Raw genomic sequence first — 22,362 nt, forward strand, 5'->3', positions numbered from 1 at the left:
TTGGGAAGGTAGTTGAAACAACAAAACTTGGCTTGGACCATCCTGCTGCATCTACAACTTAATTAAAAAAAAAAAAAAGCTTCTCTTCTGTGAAAGCCTCTGATTCCTTTCAGGGAAATAGCTAAATGTAGAAGAAGTAGAAGGTGAAAAACAAGCAGAAGCAGAGACAACCACAATGGGAGAAGAGGAATTTTGCAGCTTATTCTTAATTGTGTCATACTTCAGATACTCTTCTCTCCATTTCCGCCAGGAGGTGACTACTTGTGATATATTGGAAATCTCTGAAGACAATTGTCCAGAAAGAAGGTGAGCTGCAGTGGGGAGATGAATACATCGATTTCTTCATGCCTGGCAGAAAAGCAGTTCTCTGGGAAAAGACAGGAAACTCCCAGCAATAGATGTATCCTTCAAAAAACCCATAAAACAAATACCAATGATCTCTTTCTTTGAAGAATGAAAGTATTCTTAAAACAAGAACACAGGAAAGATGCAGAGGTTCCCTCACCATCAACTTCAGGTTTAGTTCCAAATGGTTCATCTCACCGCAGCAAAATGTGCACCTCTATAGCAAATGAGTCCTGCTCAGTGGTAGCTAAGTAGTGGTGAACATTTTCCTGGTACAATTTTTGACATTTAAGTTTCAAATACAAGATGCTTCAATAGCTTTTTGGTGAATTTCCACATCCTCACAGCTTTTGTTTTCCCAACTAGTTCTTTTGCTGAGAGTCCAAGTGACAGACCAAAGAGGGAGGTTTTTTGGGAACTCTTCCAGTGATGTAACTCAGCTCATCTATTTTCACCACTGTGGTAAAACAGAAGGGCCTTTTAAAATGCTGTTGGACTGAGTGGTTTTTAAAGAAAGGGAGAATTAAGCAGTGAAATGATAAGACAATTCTGTAAATGAATGGACTGTGAGAGTAGAAATATAAACATCTGGAAACCAAGACTGTTCAGGTCTCAGCCCCAGTGCAGCATCAACCCCTTTGTTGGTTCAGAACAAATCGCTGTGTTTCCTAGTTGCCTTCTGTAATGTGGGACAAAGTACTTCGGCTGTACAAAGAACAATGTTAAGAACAATTATGTCACTAAAGCACTTTAAAAGCCAATTCTCAACCGTCTCAGTCTTTCCTCTCTTCAAGGCACGGCTGTTACACCCATCTTCACTTCTAGGTGGAAAGGTCAGCACAAAGCTCTGTTCCCAGCACAGGTCACAACCGCTAAATACGGCTGCCGGACAGCTGGCTGCAGGGCATGCTGCAACTGCCAGCAGAGATCTTTAAGGTAATTCACAGACATTGCCCAATATCTCAAGTGTACTGATTTTGCAGTCTTGCAAGCACTGCCAACTGTAAAACTATTTTTACAGCCCCAATCAGCACAGCATCTGAGCCCCCCCGACCATTAGTGCCTCGCGGACCGTCTGGAAGGACAGTCATTATCGCCCACGTGGAGTGGCACGGCAAAGCACAAGCAGGGAGCGATTAGCGGCTATCCACAGAAATCTAGGAGTGAGCAGGGAAGTGGAATGAATTCTCAAGAGTGCCTGGCTTGTCTGCACCAAAAAGGCTACTTCAGTGCTTCTCAGCCCTTCCATAACTGCTGCTACATTTCCTTTGCAGACTTCCTGCACAGTTGCCCTGTGTGTAACTTCCCTGGAAAGCAGTACTGTCAGCACTCAAGGCTTACAAGTCACACCCCTCACCCCTGGGAGAAGAGACACACCAACGGGCCCCTAACTGAAGAAGACAGTCTTTACTGCACAGAAAAAACAAATTAGTCATAAATCCATTTAAATAATCCGTTTAAGTTCAATCCACCTCGACAGTGAGGTGACAGGGATGAATCCTGCTTTCTTTAATGAAAGCTGGTCTGCGATGTTAGTGCTAGGGAAAAAAAGTAATCAAAGACTACTCTAGTGCCTGTCCAAGGGCAGCACACATCCTCCAAGTCTTAAAGGATTTATAAACAACGCACTTTTGGGCACCTCCCTTGTAAAGCTATCTCACAATCCTAAGTCTGTAAGCTCTTCATGAGACAGCTTTCCCAGCCTTTTCCCCTATGCCTCTACACCACACGTGTGAGATGTTATTCTACGCCTAGAAGCACTTAGAGCTACCACGACTCAAACCGAAGACAGTTGATCCCACTGCAAGGATTGCTCGGTCTGAATCCCCACCTGATTGCCATTGATGACTGAACGCCATCTGATGTTCACACCTTCTGGCTGTTCGGTTGTACCTTGCTCAACAGCCACCTTGCTGCCTACGGTATCAGAAAGGCGACTGTGTCCTTTCACGCTTTAGCACTACAGAGGTGGAACCGGCTGCTGCATGAACAGAGACAGCACCGGGGGGACATACCCCAGGTCGACAGGACCATGGCTGAGCTACCAAGCTTCCTTGGAGAGGGATCATACTGGGACTGAACTGGGAATCTAGGAGTGAAGCCCCCTTGCTGACTGTCACCTCAGGAAGCGGCTGCCAGCGCCGCCTGCCCACGGCGCAGCCGGCAGGAGATAGAGCCCTGCAGCAAGAGAACAATGAGTGGAATTTCCTCTTTCTGTCCAGAGAGGGCTGTTTGTCACCAGAGAGATAACGTCCCAGGGCAGGGAAAAAAGGTTATCGGGAGACATGCCGCACACAGTGCCACTCAGGACAGACTCCATAGGAAATCTATTTTGGGGGCTGTCACCCGTACTGCCATTAAAAGAAAGTTCAGTTAAGAGGATGAAAATAAATTTAATCTTGCTAAGCAGAAGTGGCTGGAGGGAACCACAGATCCGATACTGGAAAACAAAGACTGGTTTCTTTACCCGTGACAGCATTTCATTTTTGCCTCTCCACAGCACTCTTTTCTAAAGCCTTATGGTTCTCTTCTCCCTCCCTGTCTGTCCATCCAGTCTGCAATCTGTCCATACTGCAGCAGAAACAATTAGCCCTTTCCACAACTAGTCCTTTCCACACAGTGGGGTATGACGCAGAGGCTAACAGCTGGGTTGGTATAAAGCAAAGCAAGTCTCTTTCTCTTCAGGAGAGGAAATCAGACCATGTACTTACTGCTGGATTAAGGCCTAAAGGGTTTAGCTGTGAAAGTGCTAGCCAAGCAGCTAAGCTTGGGAATAATGTGTCTACACTAAACTTAATTTATCTTCTCATTTCACAAACAACATGTTTCTTCTACTGTATTTATTTTAAACATTCATTCAAGCTGTGCATAATATTTCAATCATTTTGAAATAGATTTACCCCCCTGCTGGCAAATGAATACGGCATCCTGCTGACTGCTGGAGAAAGGGCCATGAATTAAAATAACTGCTTTTAGTAAACTGACACGTGCCGGTTAGCTGTCTCCACACACCCTTTGGTAGTAATGGGCAAAGAGACCCCTAAATAATAATAATAATAATAAACCCGGGCAAACTGTTTAGATACTCACACTGCCTCGCATCGTGGGAATGTGGCACACCACTGCTAACCAGCTCACAGCAACTGCCTGGATAACTTCTGCATGTACGTGCTCCTTGTAAACTCAGCTACTCCCCCATAAACGAGTCAGCAGTGTGCAAAGCCCCGACACAAATGAGAGCAGCTGAGGTGTCACAGCCTCCTTCCTCTCCCCAGGCACCAAACTGATGTGGTTAGACACAAGTGAATTCAGCTGGGGAGAGCCTTTATTTCCCTCTCCCTTTTATTTTGCCCCCTTCAATTCACCCCTGCCTTGAACTGTCATGGTGCAGGCCCAATGCTTGTTCCCCACACGAGCAGAGGGAAACCACAGCACGATGCAAGGAATGTGAGCAGAGCCCCTGCTGTAGCACGGATGTGGGAAACAGAGAAAGATCCTAAACCCTGCAGTGAATCTGTGCCCACAGCTTGCTGCTGCAGCCTGGGGAACCTCTATGACAGCGCTGTCACTGGTCCTAAATCAAGTATAACCCTGTGACGATTTCACTGGGACAAGAGTGAGGAAGGCTAAAGCCCTCTCCCCACAGCTGTGCGAATACACAACATGTTTCCCGAGGCCAAGCTGACATTCCTGTGGTGGAAGCATCTGCCGGGTAAAGCTCATGACTTGAATAAACTCTCCGCTGCACGAGAAAGACAAATTCTCCCCGTTCCAGGGAGCTGGACGGGCAAGGGGAGGCTGCAAATGAGACAACCTCTTTCCACCTCCCATCTGCAAACCGCTAGCCAGCTTGAAGCACGGAAAGCATTAAAACCCTTGCCCTCCCGGGTGCCCACATCCCACGTAAGGTCTGCAGCTCAGAGACGAAGTTACCGCAGAGTTCTGGTAAGAAAACCCGCCAGCGGGCCGGGCTAGGATGCTGAAGCCCAGGCAGGGGAGCTGTCAGACCGAGCTGAGCCATCCCCGAGGTGTCTTCTGTCCTCTGGCCGCTGGATGGCACCCCTTCCCTCCGGATCAGCTCCGCAGCCGGCCGGGAGCCCGAGCAGGCAGGCCTGAGCTTCGCGTTGGCAGCGCGGCCGGGTTAACGCAGCGAGCCGTGGCAATCTTGAAAGAGCAAAGCAAGAATTTATTGGAAGCGTTCCTTATTTTATTACACAAAGTTTAATGCATTTAGTGACTTATTTTTGGCACGAGCTCTGCTCGCTGGATATATTTAGCCACTTCACAGAAGTGCTGGGAGACTTAATTCACTGCAATGAATTCGGAGGTGGTGTGTAAGTGGGGGGCTGGGGGCTGTAAACATCACGGCCGCAGTGGCACCTACAGCACCCTTAGCAGAGCCTACGGTAGGTGAGGCGGGTTAGTAACGGCGAGGCTGGGTCTGGGGAGACCTATATTCCTTTTGTGACTGTTCTGTAACTCCAAGCGAGTCGCATTCCCTGCTTGGAGCCTCAGTTTCCCCAGCTGGAGAGAAAAAAATAAAAAAGGCAAAAAAAAAAAAAAAGAAAAAACAGCAAAACAGGCCACCTTGGGAAAGCTTTGAGTTCTAGCTCTGTGTTAGTTTTGCAACAGTGCCCAGAAGTGCCTGCTCAGCTGCAGCCCCCCTCTGATTTGGGAGTGTTTCTGGTACGCTGCAGAGCCTACAGAAACTCGCACAAAGGACTTGCTGCCACCGTAGCGATGTTCATAAACCATTATGTGACTGGGTGGTGTCTCCAGAAGTCCGAACTATGAACTTCCGTGCTCCTGTGCTGGGAGCTTTACCAACACGACCAAAAACTCCTCCCCAGCACCCAGAGGGGAAGGCACTGCCCGGTGCCCCCCGCTGACCACCACATGCCCCTTGCCCGGAGGGGAGCAGGCACAAGCAGCTGGAGCTGTGGGACGGGCAAGGAGAGGCTTGTTGGAAGGGGGCAGCCGCCACCCGCCCCACTGGGCAGTTTGGGGCCACTCTCCCCCCTCGCTGGGGAGATGAGCAGCCGTTGACTGCTCCCTCAGTGCCCCCCTACACTCCGCTGGGGTTTGGGGTGGCTTCAGGCAGGCCCCAGCACCCCAAATTATCCTCACCAGGCTGGTGGTGCTGATACCCCAGTGTCTGTGGAGCCTGTGGGTTTTGTGGTGGCCCCAAACTTGAGGCACAAGAGCTTTAAGGTTCAACCCCTCCACGAGGAGCAGCTGCCTGAAACAGAAACACCCTCCAGTCTGTTTTAGCTCACGGTTGCGGTATGTTGGTCCCCAGAACCCGAGCAGGGGCTGGGTTATTTCCAGCACCAGCTGCCACCCCTGCGTGGGGGCACCAGGACCCCAGTGCTGGCGCTCCAGGGCCGGGCAGCGCTGCCCTCCCCGCAGGGCTCAGCACCCAGGGCCGCCGCGTGGGCTCCTTGGCTCTGGTGCACGGGGCTTTGCAGCAGCAGGGAGGGTAAAGTAAGTCCAGCTCCAGGAGACAGAAAGCTAACAAAAAGCCAAAGCAAATAACAAGTTTGCAGCAGTTCCTGGAAAGGAAGAAGAAACCTCTTGTGTTGAAGTAGCTGCGCATCGAACTGCCAGAGTCCCTGTGCTCCTTCTCCTTTAGCAGTTACAACCAAATGTAAGAAACACAGCTCCTTTTTGGCCTGCTCCCTAGCCATGGGGATAAGGAGCAGGTAAGTCCCCTCAGCAAGAACACTTGCCCTGCCCAGCAGACCTTTCGGTGTGTTTGCTGTGGCCATTCACGCTGGTTGAAGTGGCTGCTCAGCTGCGAGCACACCTGGCCCTCGCTGACACACCTGCTCGCCCAGGGCCTCGGTGGGGGCAGCTCCTTCCCTGCTGCTGGTGAACGCGAGGTGAAGAGCTGATGAGGGATGCTGTGGTGGCCTCAGAAAGCTGCCTTTCCTTCTTACCTGAATTTCTTTATAGTAGGTTTAATATTGGGGTCTGTTTGCTAACCTTGGAGCCTGAAGAGTTGAATTTTGTCAAGGATCTCTGAGATGTTCCTTATCTGACAGAATAGTGTGAATTTTATGTGCAGGGATTTCTACTTCTACAGATGAAAATATTAACACGTAGGTTAAATTAGTTCTTTGTGTGACCTTAGCCTCATTTCTTTTCTAATATGTTAGAAAAGCGTGAGCTTTATTTGCAAGGAGTTCTGCTTTTACAGATGAAAATCATAATATATAAGTTATGCTAGGTATTGTGCAAAAGTATACAAATAAGGTCTTTGAAGTGAATTTATAAACCACAGTCTCAGATGTGCCTCTAGACTACAGCTCTAATTAGCACCAAATGCAGCAACGCTCAGTTTGATGTGGGAGAACCTACTTTGTTAGGAAGCAGGCTGAAGTCTAACAAACTAATTTCACAGATGTCATTAAAAATACTATATCAGCATAACGAGGCAGCTTGTAAAAATCTGTTATTGTAATAGCATAATAAAGTGAAGCTGGCTCCCTTAACCCAGAATCTGCAGACCAATGGCTCCTTGCTTGGGATAGTAGGGGTGGGAAACGGCAGCTGGGTTCATCAGTGCTTTTACTACAAAGCTTCAGGCATAGTCATTTGCTGTCACTGTGGACATTAAGAACGCGTATGAAATATTATCAAATAAGTCCAGCTTCCCATTAAATATTTGCACCAACAGAAGTTATAGCAGATTTCCCATGTAGTTAATGTCTCATTAAGACTGGAAATCAGAGATGCTTGCTGGGCAGAAGAATGACAAATCCTTCCTTTCCTAATGACAATAATTTTTACACTGTAATATATATATGAATAATATATACATATAAATAATTTATATAAACACTTCCTCTTTACTGATGGGAACGTCTTAGAATGGGGAAATCCCTCTCCATTGCAAAGATGCCTGTTAGAAACCCACAGTTGTTTAGAAATTGACCTTCAGGGTTCAAATATAATTCTTAGGTGTAGGAAATCAGTAAGCAGTCTCAGATAATGCCAGGTGCTTCCAAGGAAAGTCTGCCACGTGTGTGCATAGATGACGGCTTCCGTGGGCCTTTATTCTCGTTCACAGCTGGCCTATGAGCATTGTAGATAGCAGTAATCTCAGATGCTTGACACAGGAAGAATTTGGCATCTCCTGACTTAAAGCATCTAACAAGTGCTTAAGGAGGGGCCTTCATCCTCTGGACTAAGGAGTGATCAAGTGGGAATAAAAAGGGTTCTCCAAAATATAACTGAAAGCAGGTTCTAAACCTGGTATCTGTAATTAAGCAGTAAGAATAACTTTTTGTTCTCCCTTCCCAGGTTCCTCTGATATGCAGACACTGAGGCAGGTACATCTCAAATATAAAAACCTGTGGGATAGAACCCAGCCAAAGGAGCTCTGAGACTGTAAGGCCATCACAGCTTCTGCTTACTCTATAAGCTGCAACACTTAGAGAAGGTGACATACAAAGCTAATTCTAGTTTTGCATATTTAAGCTAGATCCCATTAAATGTTTGAATTTGGGGAGCAGAACAGAAGTACTGGGTGAATACTACACCACTAGAAAATAATAGCTAAATTACCACTCATTTCAATGGGAGCAGGGCTTCCTGGTGAGGTCTGAGTTCTGAACTTCGATGCAGAGATGATTTTCTGCTATCCCAGTTGCCTCATGTCTCACAATCACATGATCCCAACCATCTGTTTTGTAAACTTTCTGATTTAAGCTTGAAATACTTGAATTCCATCTGCCTTGTCCTCCTGGGAAAAGCAAAAAGTAGCTTTAGTACCATCACATTCCTTGTTTATTTTCTCTCAGTTTGTCCCAGAAACTTGTGTTGGGAGGGGAAATCCCCCCTTATCATCCCTAGGGCTTCCAACATTGCAAAGTTAGCCTGCTTCTGGGGGTACAAATGGGCTGCTCCACTTTATGTGTTATCTATCACTTGTTCTTCACCTGAGGAATGCGAACTATTAAGATTTTATGAAAATGCTAAAACATGCCTGGGGAAGTGTCCCACTGGTCTGAGGCTGTCTAGCACTCTGGTGTGAGATCTCTCTACTCTACGATCTCTTTATCTCTCTTTTTTTTTTTTTTTTTCATGAGAATGCAGCCTGCAGTGGGCTGCAAACTCTGTCTAAAGCTAAATATTAGCAAATACTAGCAAAGATTAGTATCAGCAAGTACCCTGAAGAGAGGGATGAAAAGAGACTCAAGGGACCTGAGCTGTGGTGGATGCTGTTCCATCCTTGTCAAGCCAAGCTCCTCTGAGATGCTGCAAGATGGACAGCCAGAAACAAATGCTTCTCAAATTGTTGGTCGTTTTCAAAAGAGGTGATTTTTTTTTTTTTCCACCAAGGATGCTGCTGGCCAGATTTTGCTGTCAAAGACATCTTCTTGCTCTGATAACCTTCAGATTCTGCCTCTAGGCATTTTTGTGCAATCTCAGTCTTCAAATTTTCCTATAGCAGGCAACCAGGCAGGCACATTGTATGAGAAGAAAATACTTGATACTTGATGATGCATAGCCAGAATGAATCCAGATCACACTGAAGCGAAAAACAATAGAGACATGCAAAAAACACTCACTTTTATGGCTAAATTGAGCAACTGTGGCTGAATACACAAAGGGAACAGCTCTGTGGTGGTTGAACACACTCTTTAACATAACTCTTTTTCATAGCCCAGGCTTGCTAATTAAGCCGGTGAAAGCTATTGTACTAGAAACTTAGCAACAAAAGGTTGTGTGTGGAGGAAGGAAATGGTGTACTTGTGCAGTTATGTATTTCTAAGGGTTTATCAAATCTGCAGAAAGATCAAGCTATCTCTCAGGACCACCGTGTGTCTGAAAAAATACAGGAAGTGCCTTTGCCTGACCTTTATACACAATCAGAAGATTCCTTGGCGGTGCTTGTTTTTGCAGACTCTTACTCCATCTCAGGAATGCTTTGGAGCACTGGGTTTCCCTGGGGTTTGGGGTTAGGTGAGAAACATGAGCAGACAGGCAGGCTGGTAATACACACAGCATTGCACATATACGTTCTGCCAACGGCTTGTTGAGTACCCTGAGGAGTGAGCAGTCGGAGATGTCCATTAGGTCGGTTGTGGCGCTCGCAGGGAGGCTGCATGTTCCAGCACTCGGCACAGGGCTGTGACCCAGTCGCTGGGGCCTGCTCACAGCTCTGCCACCGTCCTCATGCAAGACACTTCACCTCCTCGAGCTCCGGCTACTCCATCATGTTCTCATTCTCTCTCTCTCTCTCTCTCCCCACATGGACAAAAGATGGAGCCTAGGTTTCTGATTTAGACACTTCAATACCTAAATTAGGTCTGATAAACACCGGCTCCAGAGACACAAATTTTCTGGAATAAGAAGTTGATATTATTTTACAGTGATCAGGATGATGATTGCTACTACTATGGAGGTTTGTTGTTTTCCTTTTAGTTGAATTTAATTTAGATGCAAGTTCATGATCTTTCAGCAGGCATGAGAGGGGAGGGAGAGAGTGGGACAATATGATGCCTTAGAGAAGAAAACCACCATTTATTTTGTCACATTTTTTTACATCATCTTCTTCATACAACAGTTTCATTGTAACACTTAATACATTTTTAAAAAACACCAAGATTACTTGCAAAATTATATATATTTTAATATCCAAAAAGTACATTGCATATATATAGTAGCAAAAGCCCCATTTCCATGGGTAATTTCTTCATACTTAAATTTTGCGATTATTGCAGTAATGTTACTTATACACATCCCAAAAGCACTAAGACCTAAACTGATTAGCTTGATCTTATTCTTCCTTTTTGTTAAATAATGGCATCAGTGCTTCTGTTTAAAGTTATGAGCAGACTATAATGTTCTGGTTTCAGGCTCTCATCCTGCAATCGGATGCACATGGACCAAATCTTGCACACACACAGAGTCCCAGAGGTTATGTCTAGATTAGATATTTGTGATCCTGTTAATTGGTTGCCGGTTAATACAAGTTAGCTAATAGGTTATAGATGTAAGTCTAACCCGTGATAGACATCTGTTCTAAAACACGAATGATTGTGGTTTACCCTTCTGTTTATGGCACCAAACCACCATTTATGGATCATCAAATTAGCACGTGCAAAATTAGAGATGGCTGAGAATTTTCAAATGTTTAGCATTTAAATGAAAACCCATAGCAAAAGTCTTCAAAAGATGTCGTGAGAAGTATTTGATAATTTTCCCTGTGAAGTGGTTAAAATGTTTCCAAAGTTCCAGATTTTGGTGAAAAATAATCACAAAATATTGAAATAGGTCACTTTAAAATGTCAATGTATGTTTTCAATCAGCTTCAGTAGAAACATGTTAACTAAATGGAGTTAATTTGCAAACAACTATGACAGGCTAATACAAGAAAAAAAAATCTACTCTAGACAAACCCAGGAAATCTGGAAGGTTTCTGGCTAATTTGGGAGTCAATTATGGATCCAATTGCAGGATCAAGACTATCTCCAACAGATACATTACTCATGTCTTATTTTTTTATTTTTTTAGCAAAAAAGTACAAAGCTACAGCCCAAATGTACAGATTGGAAAGATGTACAAATTACATTAAAAAAAAAAACAACAACAAACGAAAACAACCCACAAACAACTGAGCTGATAGTAAAAAACAAACCTGCATTTGTGACCGAGGTCAACTCGTTTTATTTAATCTCTCTTTTAAAACTGTGAGATATAGGGAAAAATAACTCTGCATAATTTATACAGTAATTTGCCTTCTGATTTGTTGACCCTTTGAATGACGGTCTGACAAACGCACAGCGTTCGCGAATCGGTAGCATTTAGCGATCCCTAAGACTCTGGCAGAGCTCAAGGGCCTGCTGTCATTTATTTTACTTCACTTTTGCTTTCAAAGAATGTCTGTGCTTGATATTAGGTTACTTTTTGTTCTGGTTTCTGATGTTTCTGGAGTTAATACACAGTCTACTGAACTTGTACAGCCTAGAAAAGTTCCTTCAATGCCCTTTACTTCTTAAAATATACATGTACATATATATATATGAATATATATATTTTCTTAATTTCCAGTTGGGTGAAAATCCTCATCTGCCTTAAAGCTAAGATTCCAGTTGTAGTCCCCTGCAGCCCAAGGTCCTCGTGACTTTATGGTCAAATTGCCTACCCTCTTCAAAGTGAGAAAAAAAAATGTAGTCATCTTTTCCTAAGACCCACAGTTGGGTCTATGTCTTGTCAACCTCCTTTGAATTCTTAAAAATTTCTCTCATCAAAAAGCTAATAATCATTCCAGGTAATGGTGAATAATCTTCATAGTCAATTCCTACAGAGGACATAAGCATTAAAAAAAAAAAAAAACCCACAAAGAAAATGCAGAGTACTGGCCCAAAGAAGCATCCATCTCTCAGTTCAAGACACAAGAGGCAAAGTTACAAAAGTAAAAGGGTTGATCCAGGAATAACCAATATCCAGTTTTAATTCTTGCCCCAGAAAGGCCACAATTATCCATTAAGGGTCCCCCCAAAAAACATAAAAATACCAGAAGTAAAGAAAAAGTCCAATGAGACTGATTAAGGCCACTCGAAGATAAAAGCATCTAGTAATAGCTGCCCAAGTGTGGTGATACATGGGCGTTGGGATGGCGAGGGACATTGGGGTTTGGATAAATGCTTCCTGCAGGGGAGGTCCAATAAGGTGAGGCAGCTCCAAAGAAACTGGATGATGTGACAGGCATAGAAGAAGGGTGTGGAGGTACAAAGTTCACCTTCTGCTGATGGGCATGGTAAGAAGGCATGTAGGAGAGATCTGATGGATACTTGTACATTGACGATTCAGTGGGATGAGGCTGGAGAGCCTGGGCAATGCCATGAAAGTCAAATTTGTAGGCATACCTTTTGCCATGCACTTTGGTCATAATGTTCTTATCATAGTAGTATCGGAGGGCTCGGCTCAGCTTGTCATAATTCATATTGGGCTTGCTTTTGCGTTCTCCCCAGCGCCGTGCCACTTCATCAGGGTCCGTCATCTTGAATTCCCCATTGGTCCCTTCCCATGTGATACAGCTGGCGTTGGAACTGTCCGACAGCAACTCGAGGAGGAACTGCCACAGTTGGATCTGCCCGCTCCCTGCGAGAAGCAAGCCAAAAGGAAAGGAAATGACATTGTGCTTCCTGCTTAAAAGCAAAGACAAAGGCAGGAAACAGAAGGACTATCTCGATCTTTACTGGGAACTGCTCCTTCAAGCCTTAGAAAATCTTACGTAGGAATGGATAAACTATTCCCAGCAAACAAGTTAGTCAACCCTTTGTTCTGTTTATGAGTTTGAGGTCAGATTAGATTTCATAATGGTCGCCTTTGGCCTTAAAATCTTTGAGCTATTCATAAACAGGCCTTTTCCCGAGCATAGTGTTCTGCAAAATTTTTCTCTGAATGGCTGACAGTGTATTTCAAGTCTGAATTGCTTACTCTTTACCATAGATATTGTTTTGGATACTTACAGTTTATTTGCCAGTTGGTAATCTGAGATACATAAGATTATTTCTTCCCCAGATGAGATGTTTTATTTGGTGTAGTTATACTAACAGTAAAGGTAAAGAACCTTATGAGGGTGTTTCCTTCGCTATTGCCTTCAGACATTACATCAGTAAGCAAACAGTATCAGTGCAAAATGGCTATAGTTGGCCTGGCCCTCTCTAATGATTAAGCCCAATTTTTTGAATTTCCATTACTACTCCTGAGCAGTATAGGAGTTTGTTTAGTTCAAGCAAGATTTAGGCAACATCTTAGTCCCCAAAGCCAGGAATTGTTTCCTTCATATGACCTGCTGGGGACAGTCACTATGCTGTGACTTTCAGAGATGTTTTGTGCCTTCCCTGCTCTTAATCCGCAGCAGACACTGGAGAACAAACCTGCGCTGCAAATCTGAGAGAGTAGGAATTAAGTCCCCTAAAAGGCTCTTCTTTGGGAATACTAGTTTGGGGTAAGAACATTCAGGATGGTGATTTTATCCTGATAAAGGTGGTATCACACCACTTTCCTTACATTACTGTGATGATTTTTGCAAAAGCAGTTGTGAGGCCATAACTACTAAGACCCATGACCCTCACAGCCTACCCCAAAAGCAGACAGCTACTCATTCAGTACAGACTGGAGCAGTAGATCACATGGAAGTGACAATGGTGGTCTGGAATTTAAGAGGAACTTACCTGGATTGGCAAGACGGCTACTGGTAGGCCCCAGGATTTGATAGGGATCTAAAAAAAAAAAAAAAAAAACAAACAACACAAAAGCTATTTAAAAACCTGTCTCATCAAAAAGAAACAACAATTCATTATTATTTATTCTAGAAACAAGATGAAATGTTCACTTTCTTGCTTCACTTGTACTGCCTTTTCTCCTAGGCTACGGAACAGACCTGATGTGTCTATTTCTTTTTTAGCAATCAACCACCCATTATTTATGGAATCCAAAATGGCACTGTTGTTCTGACAGTGGTTTCAGACTTGCCTGCTTTCAAAGATCGTAATCTCTTTGGACATACCCTACACTTATGTGTCAATTAGAACATTTAGCTGCGTGGAAAAAAAACAAGTGTGGGAGAGCAAAGAAGTAACAAATCAGAAGCAAATATATTTCTTATAAAAATAGCTGGTCAACAGAAGAAATTTTCAAATTCACTTGTTAACTGTCTAGCTTGCTTCTCTCTGAGGTCAAGGAAAAGTTCACCCAACTCTCCCTTGCTGAAGCAAACAGAACATTAGACAAATGAGAGTAACAGGAGTTTTATCACTGGCTCCAATGAGGCTGAGTGTTTCTTGAAAACTCCACGATGCATTTATTAGGAATGAATTCCTTCCCTTTTTGTGGGGCCTCCTCAGCTCTAATGTCTACACTTCTCCTTTGCTTCCCTCTGGTTTTGGTGATTTGGATCTATAGCATTTGCTCGTGGATTGAAATGATGCCAAACGAACCAACCCCCTAAAAAAAAAAAAAGATAGAAAGCAGCTGTGCAAAGCAAAGAAGGTGGTGTTTAGCTTTTCAAAGGCCCCTCGGGAAACTAGAAGGAAACACTACTGCTCGCTGTCCAGCAGGGTTTGCTTTTCTTATTTGGTTTTCTTTGACGCTGGGGAACCCCGTGATACTGTTTGGAGATGCTTCCATTGAACATCACTGCAACAGAGGTGAGGGGCTAGCGAGCAGGCACTGCACTGCTGCAGCATTAACAGCTCCGTGCCTTTAACTGCTTCAGGACCCATTGCACTGCATATCATGATGCTTCAAAGGAGATGCAACTGATGCTAGGCACTGCATGTGACTCAGCTCAAACAAGGATGTTTCTTTTGAATGGGGAAGGACAATGTGGTAAAATAGAAACAGTTTGGAACAATTGCTGTCACTGCTGGGTCACAGTTGACTCATAATTCTAAGACTTCCCTGTAAGGGTCTGCATGTTTGTCCTGTGTCCATGGTTGTTGCTGGTTGACACATTTATTCTCCTAATCTAGTACAGTTACTTAGCAAATGCAGTGGTGACACAATCAACAGTTACCTGGCTGGGGCCGTTGCTGTTCTGTTGTCTTATTCACATTTTGCGTCCCTGCAACAGGAGGGCCTGTAAAAACAGGAAAGATCTTATATGTACTAGAACAGACAGGGAGGAATGGTCAGAGAACAAGACAAGATACATTGAACAGGAATAATAGTGACTGGGAAGTTTTCTAATCCCAAGAGCTGGTATTTTTGAGATTGCACTAGAAAAATAAGAGGTTTCACTGGAAACTTAAAATTTCACTGTAAAATGAAAATATGTAGACTAGGCAAGGAAAAATATTATGTAGATACCTCATTCATTTTCTGTCTTTTATTATAACTTAACTCCCATTCTAGTTTAGATACATGCTTTGAACAGGAATTGGAATTCTTTTAATGTATAAATTCTGACCTACTTCTATGTTGGAACTTCTTACAATATTTCTTTGGAAGTGGGAATACTTTTTTAAACCAACCTTTTTAGATGAACAAGTTTTGGTTTTATTAAATCAAACATTTAGTTGAAAATATCATGGCCATTTCTATAAATCACTTCAACATTAACATCTGTTCCTCTTCTTCATATCATTTCTTGTAACAGAAAACTGTAACTCAAAGACTAGTCTTCACATTTAGAGCACATGTAGTTCACAAAGCTGCAAAGCAAAGGAAGCATAATCTGACAGCCAGGTTCTGCCACATTTATTTGCACCTCATAGGTTCTTGTTGAGGGTCAAGTGAGTCCATCTTGCACTGCTGTACAGGGATATGCCCCAGCAGCGGAAGCAGGGGAGAGTATGGCTTGATATCAGCTGGTTAGGTTGACTGGAATACAGTCTTTAGGGACAAGGAACTGATATTTCCATTGAGATGTCAGCCCGTGACCCAGAGTGTATTGTGAACTCAGGGACACAATAAAAACAGTAAGAAACAAGAATAGTTGTGTGAGTAGCAGCTCATGTAGTAGGGGCCCTAGCTGCCTGCTTGGCTTTGTATGGAATCTTACTTTCTGAAAAGTAGTAGGAAACTCTGAGAATCTGCCCAAGCTGTCTGTATCTGTCCCTAAAAATACTACACCAGAATACAGGGAATGTGGTTACCAAGAGTTTCTGTTTATAGGGAGGACCTGATCCTGGCTCCTTAATGAAATCTGGGGTGTAGCAGAGGTTTGTTCTACTGTAACAGCTGCAGTTGTCTTTAATACACGATTCATTGATAAAAGTATTTGTGTCAATTTTCTTTTCATAACATAATTCTAGCTCTTGTCTTAGTATCCCTAAGTACTCCACCATTCTGATGCTCATAACACAAGCCAGCCATGCCCATCTTTCCCACAGTCTCATTTTGATCTTCCATTGCAGAATTTGTGATTCCCGTTGGGACAACTTACTTTTGGTAAGGCCAGAATTCATATTACTGCCCCATCCTGTTCTCCTGACTGCATCATAGGAGGGATCTAATGACAAAAGACAACAGGCACAGAGGGGTTGAAATCAACTCTTCCCAGAAAAAAAAAAACTTGCAAGAATCTAGCTTTGTATCTTGGTCCCAATTGCCTTGGTATTATGCATATACTATTGGTTTTCCTCTGCCACATCTCCTGTGCTCCTGCTCCCTCACAGCCAGGCAACAGGCTGTCAATGTGACGGTCAGGACGATGCTCAGATATGACACCTTCTGATCATGAAGTAGAGTCATTGCACTCGGTGGAGTTCAGAGTGCAGCTCATCCCATCGAGAAGGAGACCCTCTTTCTCTCACCCCAAGATGACAGAAACGGGCAGGAAAGGAGGACGAAATTTTGTGTTATTCCATACAACGGACTTGAAACACACAATAAAAAAAGCTATTTTAAGATGGAAAGATAGGAAAAATAGCATCCTCTCAGGTGAAATTCAAAATACCCCTCTGGCCATGCTGGTGGGCAGGAGCGGGCACTGCCCCGTGCCCCATGGTGCCACACAGCGCAGCAGGGCTGCGCAGCTCCCTGCGGAAACATCCCAGGCACTTGCACATTCCTCCTGGCGCTGGGAAAGCCGCTGCAGCTTTGAAATTACAGCCTTCTAGTTATTGGCATGAAAAGGAAAACAGAGAGGGGACGGGAGAGGGGAAGGGAGGGGAAGAGAGGGAGAGAAAGAGGAGGAGGGAAGAGAGGAAAACAGGGGGGAAAAGAACTCATTTAATGTGCCTGGTGTTCTTTTCATTTTATTTATTTGCCTTTTTTTTTTTTTTTTTTTCTAACTAGAAACCGCAAACCCCAGTGCAAACAGATCAGACTGAAAAACAAACTGCTACGGTTTCAGGCTGGTACAAAGAGCGCGGCAGGACATCTCTGGAGGAGGGAGGCACAACCCCAGCCGTGCTGTCCCCGCTCGGTGGCCGGGCACGGAGCAGCAGGGCTGGAAACTGGCTGGCAGCCGGGCGCTGCCAGGGAACTTTATCCCCAGCTCAGTCCTCGGCAGCTGTCGTTGCTGTAAATAAGTCGCTGTTTGCATGGGTGGCATTTTCCTTGCTGGAAAACCATCGTGCAAATCCTACCACGGCTGAGCGCGCCTGGAGCTCGGGCTGCTGCTCTGTCAGTGACTGAGATCGGGAGAGCAGAGATGAGGTCCGGAGTAACCACCGGCTTTTCCCATGTCCTCTTTGCAGCCAGCCTCTGACTTTCATTTCTCCCCTGGGATATCCTTTATAAGTATTACCAGTAGAGCTTTTAGAGAAATGTTTGGGGAAATATTCTGAAGACAACATAGCAGTTCTGAGTTGGGAGAGAAAGGCGAAACCTCAGAGCTTTCCACAGATTGTGATGCTAATGTACATTTTGGTTACCTCAAAAATAGTTTTGCTAGTATGTGATTTTAACGGAAACATCACTTACGTGGTGATCCTGTTAAAAAGAAAGAGCAAAATTTTCCAACAAAAAAGTTATTTTCAAATCAGGAAAAAAACCTTTCCTAAAAGTAGCAGGACTCCTTTTGAAAAATTTCAGTTTTCTCTGATTTGGGTCAGAAATTTGAGGCGAATCAGCTGCCACAGATGGGTTGGTTGATTCGCATGCATCAGCATGCTTTGGGTAAGCAAATAGGCCATCATCTGGATAGATGATCATCCTCCTCCTCCTCCAGATGGAGAAACTTGTCACTGAGGAGGAGTCTGCTTTGCTCACAGTGTCACGGAAAGAATGTGGCATGCATCTCCTACAGTTTTTTTAACATTACGTGACACTGTCAATCAGATGTGCTGACCAGGTGTGTGTGCTACGGCTGTTTGGGCTTTAAAGGATCAAGGCTGGGTTCTCCAGAGAAGTTTGGCTAAGCCTGTCTGAATTTATCATTCAAAACCTCTCTGAATGGGTTTCCTTGTAGTGTACAGTTTAGGCCTTAAAATGTTGGCTTGGAAGGTCGGTGTGCATGGGACTCAGCCCAGATTTAACCCAGGTTTAGCATGCCTCAGACGAGTCCCTTTGCCTCGGTTTCCACATATAGAATGTATTGCAGAGTGATGGGTGGGCATTTATAGGGACAGTCATGTTAGGATGTTAGGATGAAGCTCAGTTTTGACTGCGACTTCGCACCAGTGAGAAGGGTTAAACATCAGAGCAATACAGGCATTGCTATTGAAACAACGTGTTCACTCAGCTAGCGCAAGTTTCCAACTCTTTCTTTCTCTCTCTCTCTCTCAAAAAAAAAAAAATCCAAATCCACTAAGCTATTTTTGTTTTGTTTTCACAAAAATCCGTGCAATGTGAAAGAACCACATCAGCCCTCCCAGCTTCCAGGCCCAGACTCTAAAGCTGAACGTGTTTAAAACAAAATGGAAAAGGCAGAGCCAGGGAACCTATCCAGAGACTCGAGTTTCTGCAAAAACAATATCGTTCCCAGGACCTGACGCCCAGTGGCTTGAAGAGATCCTACAGAACTCCAGCCAGACAGTTAGTTACAGGGAGAATCTTATCTGTCATTAAAACCACTTGGATTTTACACCAAAACTTGCCGAGCTATGGAAATTCAATTAAAAGATTTGGAATGAGGTTCTTTTCTGATGTAAATCAGCAAATAGCTACAGTGAAGTAAGGGGCCAATTTATACCAGCAAAGGATCAGGTCCCTCAGTCCATTTTAGACTCAAAAGACCCAGTGGAACAACAGTCCTATGACAAATGTGTATTCAATACAAAATGGAATTAAAGAGCACAAAATAAATCATAGATGCTTTCAAGAAATGTCATTCTGCAGCTGTCTGGTTTATGTCCAGAAATTCCCCAGAATGAATGCATACTCTATTATGAGTAAGGTAAAGGATATTAATAATGCTTTGCACTTTCACAGCACCTTTCAACTAAGGATCTCACAGCTTTGCAAACGTTCATACTCACAACACGCCTGGGAAGAAGGTTAAATATCGTTTTATTTATTTACATGCATAAACGCTCTTTCCTCAGCCTTAGCTGCCTTTTACCAGACGAAGTGCCTTTCCCAGAAATCCGACTGTCGAACACACCACGTGGCATTGGTCTCTGGACCTTTCCTAACCATTGCCTATACTTTCTCCCCCCAGATCTTTCCTCGGCTCCTACCTCGCCAGCCTCTGTACCATTTGGACGTCCTCATCCTCTTCTGTGCAACACACTTTTCAAAGTCTATTGATTCCTCTGGAATTAGATGTAAATGAGAAATAGCACAGTGGTGGAACAGTCTGCTAGGCTACACAGAAAGCCGGGAAAAGGCTTAGGACATGTCAAAATCAGTGAGATCAAGTCTGGCCATCAGGCAGGCTGTCCTGTAAAGATCAAGAGATGAGCTAAAGGATCCAGATCTCTGCAGCTTCTTCTTGTCAGACTGCCCGGCACAACAAAGGAGGGACTTGATGTGGGGAAGAAGATGAGGACAGTGTGTCCCATGCATCTCCTGGATGAGTTTTGGGGACAGGGAGGAGGAGAACGGCTGCACTTTGTACTGTGTAAGTGGAGGAGGTACGGCACTGCAGGAGGGAAGATAAGGCAGGCCCCACCGAACCACTAGCCCACCTTCACAGACCCCCCCATCTCTCTGCTTGAATGCTACTTTGTTCCTGTTCCCCATACCTCTGGATCATATTTAGTCTAAACAGACTAATAGGCTTAAATATTGCTGTGGGCTAGGGACAGACGGACAGACACCCACAAGCTCATTTCCCTAGGAAACCAGGCTTAAAATCCCCAAGCAGACTTCTACACCACAAGAAGACCATCCCAGATGCCTAGCAGTTGTTTAAGCTTGAATGCAGTCCAATGAACAAGCCATTAGGGAACCTGTGTTTAAGATATGATGTATTAGAGAGCAAACCCTCTCTGATAAGCTTTAAAAAGTTTTTTTACAAATTAAAAGAAATGGTGCTTTATAAATCTGAAAGCTTGGGACAGAGGGGAGAAGCAAGGGGGGGTGTTTCAGCTGAACAATAGGCTCACAGTCCCGGTACTTCCTGAGCTGCTCAGTGAGTGCTGACAGCCCCTTCATCCTGCTTTCTCCGTAGGAGCTTTTTCAGTCAAGCCAGATTCAGGCACTATTTTGTGCTACTAGCCTGTCCAGGAGACTGACGGGCACTGGGCCTGTCGATATCCTCCTTTTTGAGTTGTTTTCTTTTTCTTCCAGGATGGATACAGTGGGTCTGGGTCGTTTACGGACCCACCACTTTCTAGGCACTATAGTAGGATCTTCCCTGAAACGCCATCTCTGCTGGCGTAGGACCCCAGTTTCCAAGCATGGTTGGGAAGGAGCCGCGCGGCGTATTTATTGTGTTCATGGCATCACTGGCAGCAGCGGCAGTGCTTTCCCAGCCAGCAAACTGTGCAAAACATGTCCAAAACGTGCAGCAAACTCACGGGAGCATCTGGATTCCCCAGCATGGTAGGAGCTAAGAAGTAAAGAGAGCTCCCCAGTCTCTACCTAATGGAGCTGACACCTCCAAGAAGATTAGGCAGCCAAAAGATGGAAAGTGGCTTGTCGTACGTCAAGGGGACAGAGCCAGGAAGAAAATAAAGGTAACTAAGTCTCCCGGGTCCCGGTGAATTGTCTCACTGCTTACCATCACTGCCTCCATTTCCCTTTGAAACACACTGGCAGCCTCTGCCCCAGTCTGCCCTGCTGGCTGGGCTGAGTAGTAACAACAGCAATAACCGCAGCCATTGAGCGATTCTGTACCAGGGAATCCTGAGGTGCTTTACAAAGAAAGGTAGAGTGACTCCAGCTCACATGACAAAAAAAGACCTCCCAAAATGAAATACAGAATGAACTGCTCCTGAATACCTTCTTATTTGGTTAGGGAGCACAGGCATTTCATTAGCAGGCAGGACTTGGCCTTACAAATTGCAGTGTAGCAAATCAGGGGAAGGAGGCTGCAAATCTGCAGCGGGCTATGGAATCCATGGGATTCTCCACACAGAATACATTCTGGTTTTTGCAATGAGTCCTCCCGCTTCAGTAGGAAGAAAGATCCTGGCTTAGTGGCTGGAATTTAAATTAGCGTCTCTAAATGGGGAAAGCAGAACCAGGTGTCCTCAGGGATCCAGACTTGTGATTAATCTAAGTGGTCACTTGGGGTCTATTTTGTGGCAACTGGTTTAGAGAGGGAGAGAAAGAAAGGAGGGCATGGGACCGCACCGCTTTTCCTCCCGAAGCGAGGTAGTGTGTGGTGTCTAGGACTGGCACTATTCTGGTATCCTGGAAAAATCCCAACGTAGGCGCATGGGAACAAAAAACACTACTGCTGCAAACCAAACATGTAAGCAAGACCTGCCAAACTGCTGAGCGTCCAGCCCTCACACTCCTGTCATTTAACCTGCTGGAGATCGCATTGAAGAGGTGGAGTTGTGTTTAAAGCCAGTTGGAGAGAAGAAACCTAGACTGTGGGTTTCTGGAGGGGCAAAGAAGCCAAAAACACCTCCAGCTCCTCCTAGAAACATTAGATGGATTGTTTTAAATCATGGCAGCAAACAGAAAGGTTGTAGAGTCAGCAAGGGCCCACTCTGGCTCAAAGTGTAAGTGCTAAATGCTCAATACACACCCTGCAAAACTTTACAATGTCAGCAGCACCCTAGGTACAGTTTTTCTTAGCACAAAGCAGTAATACTGTGGGTGCTGTCATTCGTTTGCAGGATGCTGCACACTGTGGCAGAGATGGTGGAACAGAGGGGGAAAGCAGAACAGAGTGCGAGGAATCCTCTGGCCTATTCAAACTATTTGTGCAAATTAGTACTTGGCATCCCTTAACAATTCGCCTATGGCACCCAGGTATGAGCCACATGGAGTTCTGTGTACAGAGACCTCAAAATCTCACCCGCAGTATCAATTCTCTTGCAATGATTTACTTTTCAATTTACTATTTCTGCTAATTAAAATAATTAGTTAGTATGTATGCCATATGTCAGGCTCTGTGTCATTCACAGCCAACGTTACTATGGCTGTTCTCATGATTATGTAAGACTTTCCAGTGCCTTCCAGCACAAAACTCATTCGTTTCTGCTTCAA

The 22,362-nt window shown here is 44.5% G+C and overlaps 1 protein-coding gene across 7 annotated transcripts in view; it reads right to left on the bottom strand.

Moving 5' to 3' along the window:
• Nucleotides 1-9,852: 9,852 nt before the first annotated feature.
• The window catches only part of FLI1 (Fli-1 proto-oncogene, ETS transcription factor), an 88,894-nt gene continuing 76,384 nt past the window's right edge, over nucleotides 9,853-22,362 (bottom strand). For 6 of the 7 annotated variants that reach the window (XM_013188548.3, XM_013188547.3, XM_048063244.2 and 3 more), the window contains 4 exons: nucleotides 16,253-16,318; nucleotides 14,882-14,944; nucleotides 13,539-13,586; nucleotides 9,853-12,459 (listed from right to left, as the gene is read on the bottom strand). In XM_013188548.3, the coding sequence (XP_013044002.1) occupies nucleotides 11,930-12,459; nucleotides 13,539-13,586; nucleotides 14,882-14,944; nucleotides 16,253-16,318 (707 nt within the window). In that variant the 3' untranslated portion in view covers nucleotides 9,853-11,929. The remainder of the gene's footprint in view (nucleotides 12,460-13,538; nucleotides 13,587-14,881; nucleotides 14,945-16,252; nucleotides 16,319-22,362) is intronic. The other variant, XM_048063242.2, reaches the window with a different exon arrangement.

Source organism: Anser cygnoides, chromosome 21 (assembly GCF_040182565.1).
Source record: "Anser cygnoides isolate HZ-2024a breed goose chromosome 21, Taihu_goose_T2T_genome, whole genome shotgun sequence".
NCBI lineage: Eukaryota > Metazoa > Chordata > Aves > Anseriformes > Anatidae > Anser > Anser cygnoides.